At 49.2% G+C, this 2,582-nt stretch overlaps 1 protein-coding gene across 1 annotated transcript; it reads right to left on the bottom strand.

Moving 5' to 3' along the window:
• Positions 1–388: 388 nt before the first annotated feature.
• On the bottom strand, positions 389–1,931 carry TMEM174 (transmembrane protein 174). Its single transcript, XM_017890654.1, has 2 exons — positions 1,231–1,931; positions 389–1,040 (listed from the first exon to the last, which is right to left on the bottom strand). Exons 1-2 carry the CDS (start codon positions 1,854–1,856, stop codon positions 935–937), a joined length of 732 nt encoding a protein of 243 aa, XP_017746143.1. The 5' UTR covers positions 1,857–1,931; the 3' UTR covers positions 389–934.
• Between the last annotated feature and the right edge of the window lie 651 nt (positions 1,932–2,582).

Below are 2,582 nucleotides of genomic sequence, written 5' to 3'. Positions count from 1 at the left end.
AGTCATAAAGATTGTTTCTATCATATCATTCCCCATGTGTTGACATGGCAACTCTGCTCTGTCTCGCTCCACAGACCTACGGGTACTTAGGAAAGTCCTGTGTTCTGTCAGCCGCTGGGCCCAGTTAGTTCATGCCTGGCGCAGGCCCCAGCCTGGGGTGGACCAAGAGCCCACCCATGTACATCACAAGTCAAGCGTCAACCTTGCAGAAGAGAACAGCAGCAGCCAGGGGTCACTGTGACTCAGTGATCAGGGAAGGATTTATTCACAGCGTTATCCTACTACCGTCTATTTTGTGTAATTTAGCCAGGTATCCAATATTATTCTAGCAGGAGACATGCTTTATTTTATTTCATTGGTTTGATGTTTTTGTTTTGTTTCGTTTTACAGCCTTTAAGGTACCCAGAGTCCTCAGAGAGGCCAGATGGCAGCTGAGTTGTTTGGGATTAGTGAGTCTGCTTTGGGGCCAAGGACAGCCACCAGGAAATCTCCAGCTGGGCCTGCTTTCTCTTCCCTGCCTTCCTTTCCACCAACTCTCACCTCTGTGGAAACTCCCAAAGTCTCAGAAGTCATGATTTTTCCGTTGGCTGCTGGGGTTAAAATTGAGCCACCAATGCCTTCCTACAGGAAAGGGGAAGGGTGGGGAATGAAAAAGTGAAATTCCTGTTCCTGAGCCTTACACAGGAGATTTCTTACCCGAGGGAATTTGAAACTGTTCCAGAGGAAAATTGCCTCGGGCCAGCCTAATTTTTACCAGTCTGAGACATTGCACCTCCCACTTTCCCTTTCCCCCTTTGAATGATCTCTGTCAGGCTGCCTGGGCGCTGCTGCAGCTTCTGAAGGTTGCGACACAGAACACCACGGTTGTCAGGTAACAACGACGGAAACGCTTGCTCCCTGAGCTGAGCATTGTATTATTATATCAGAATAGTCTCTAGCGAGGGAGAGAGTATATTTCTTCATAAGGGGGAGGAGAGAAGCAGGCACAGGCCTCCTCTTCCAGCTGTGTCTCTTCTACCTGGTCAGCATCAGGACTGGGCCTGAAATGTGAGCAGAAAACACAGGTACGTTATGGTCCAAAGCACCATTCACAGAACCAAGGCTGCCATCGTGGGCAACAGGCTAAGCAGGGATTCACAGTCTCCCAACACCTTATTCATGGACCAAATAGCCACAGATCACGATGGAGATGGCTAGAAGGAGTGCATTCCCCCAGTAGACATGCCATACCTGTGATTTCCACCATCCGCGAAAGAAGGGCAGCCCTCATCAATCACAAATGCAGAGTTATCTTGAGGGTAGATGGTGTAGTATTGAGGAGGACTCGGCATGGCGGCTGCTGCCCCTCCAGGGGTTATGAGGCCACAGGGGCTCACCACAGACTGCAGGTAGCTGGTATTCATCCCCATAGGCTCTGGAGAACCATAAGGAGGAGGGATGTACTGCACCACAGTGGCCCCATGGAAGGTGATGGGTTGGTTGATGCCAGTGAAAACAAATGATGGTCCTCCTGGTGTCTGTTCCGAGTCCGGGACCCTTTCCTCACTTTCTTTGCACAACTGGCAGGAGAGCATTTTGAACTTGCACACAGCAATCAGGATGAATGTCACCCCAACCGACAGCAGGACGGGCCCAAGGAGCTGGGTCCATTCAAAGTGGGAGACACCTTGGTATTTGATCCAGCCCATGACAGTGAATGTGATCCCCACCAGCCCCAGAAAGATGCCTGAGAAGAGCAAGGTGGCCCCAGCCTTGTCGTCATCGGACACCTGGATGTCAGCGGTGCTGGGTGTGTAAGGAGTGACGGAAAACACATTGACAGGGAAGTCCTCCAAGCGGCCGCTGCCCTGTTCCATTGCTCCTTGTGGGCTCACCCTGCTTCTTAGAGCGGAGAGGATTGTGAGAGCCAAGGAATCACAGGTCTAAATTAGTTATAGAAGAACTCAGGGCTTGTGCTTAACAGGGTGTAACACACAGAGGGCTGGACCTTGTTTAGAAGAATAAAGGTCTGAGAAATGAAGCCTGAAGTTTTCTCATGTATTGTCAACAAGTGGAGGTCTCTGTTTTGCAAGTCAATGGCAAGCTGTCTCTCTAATTCACATTCATTCATTCACACATTCAAAAATTAACTTATTGAGTCCATCTTTCTTTTTCTTTTCTTTTCTTTTCTTTCTTTCTTTTTTTTTTTTTAGAGCATGGGTCTCACTCTGTCACCCAGCTGGAATGCAGTGGCACAATCATAGCTCACTGCAGCCTCAACCTCCTGGGTCAAGCGATCCTCCCACTTCATCCTCTCCAGTAGCCAGGACTACAGGCACACATCACAATGCTCAGCTAATTTTTAAAATTTTTTGTAGAGATAGGGTCTCATTATGTTGACCAGGCTGGTCTCAAACTCCTGGACTCAAGTGATCCTCCTGCCTTGGCCCCAGGAGGTACTCTTCTGTAGCAATTTAAGATGCTGCCATAAGACCCTGTTTTGGTCCTCCCCAACACAGGTTTGTAGAAATGACAGAGCTCCCTCAAGGGTCTCCAGCAGTGAACGGGGCCCTTGATATATCCACACATGCACAGGAGTCTAA

The sequence above is a fragment of the Rhinopithecus bieti genome, unplaced genomic scaffold, assembly GCF_001698545.2.
Source record: "Rhinopithecus bieti isolate Rb0 unplaced genomic scaffold, ASM169854v2 scaffold_18354, whole genome shotgun sequence".
In the NCBI taxonomy this organism is placed as follows: Eukaryota; Metazoa; Chordata; class Mammalia; order Primates; family Cercopithecidae; genus Rhinopithecus; species Rhinopithecus bieti.
This window is presented reverse-complemented; position numbering and strand designations above follow the sequence as displayed.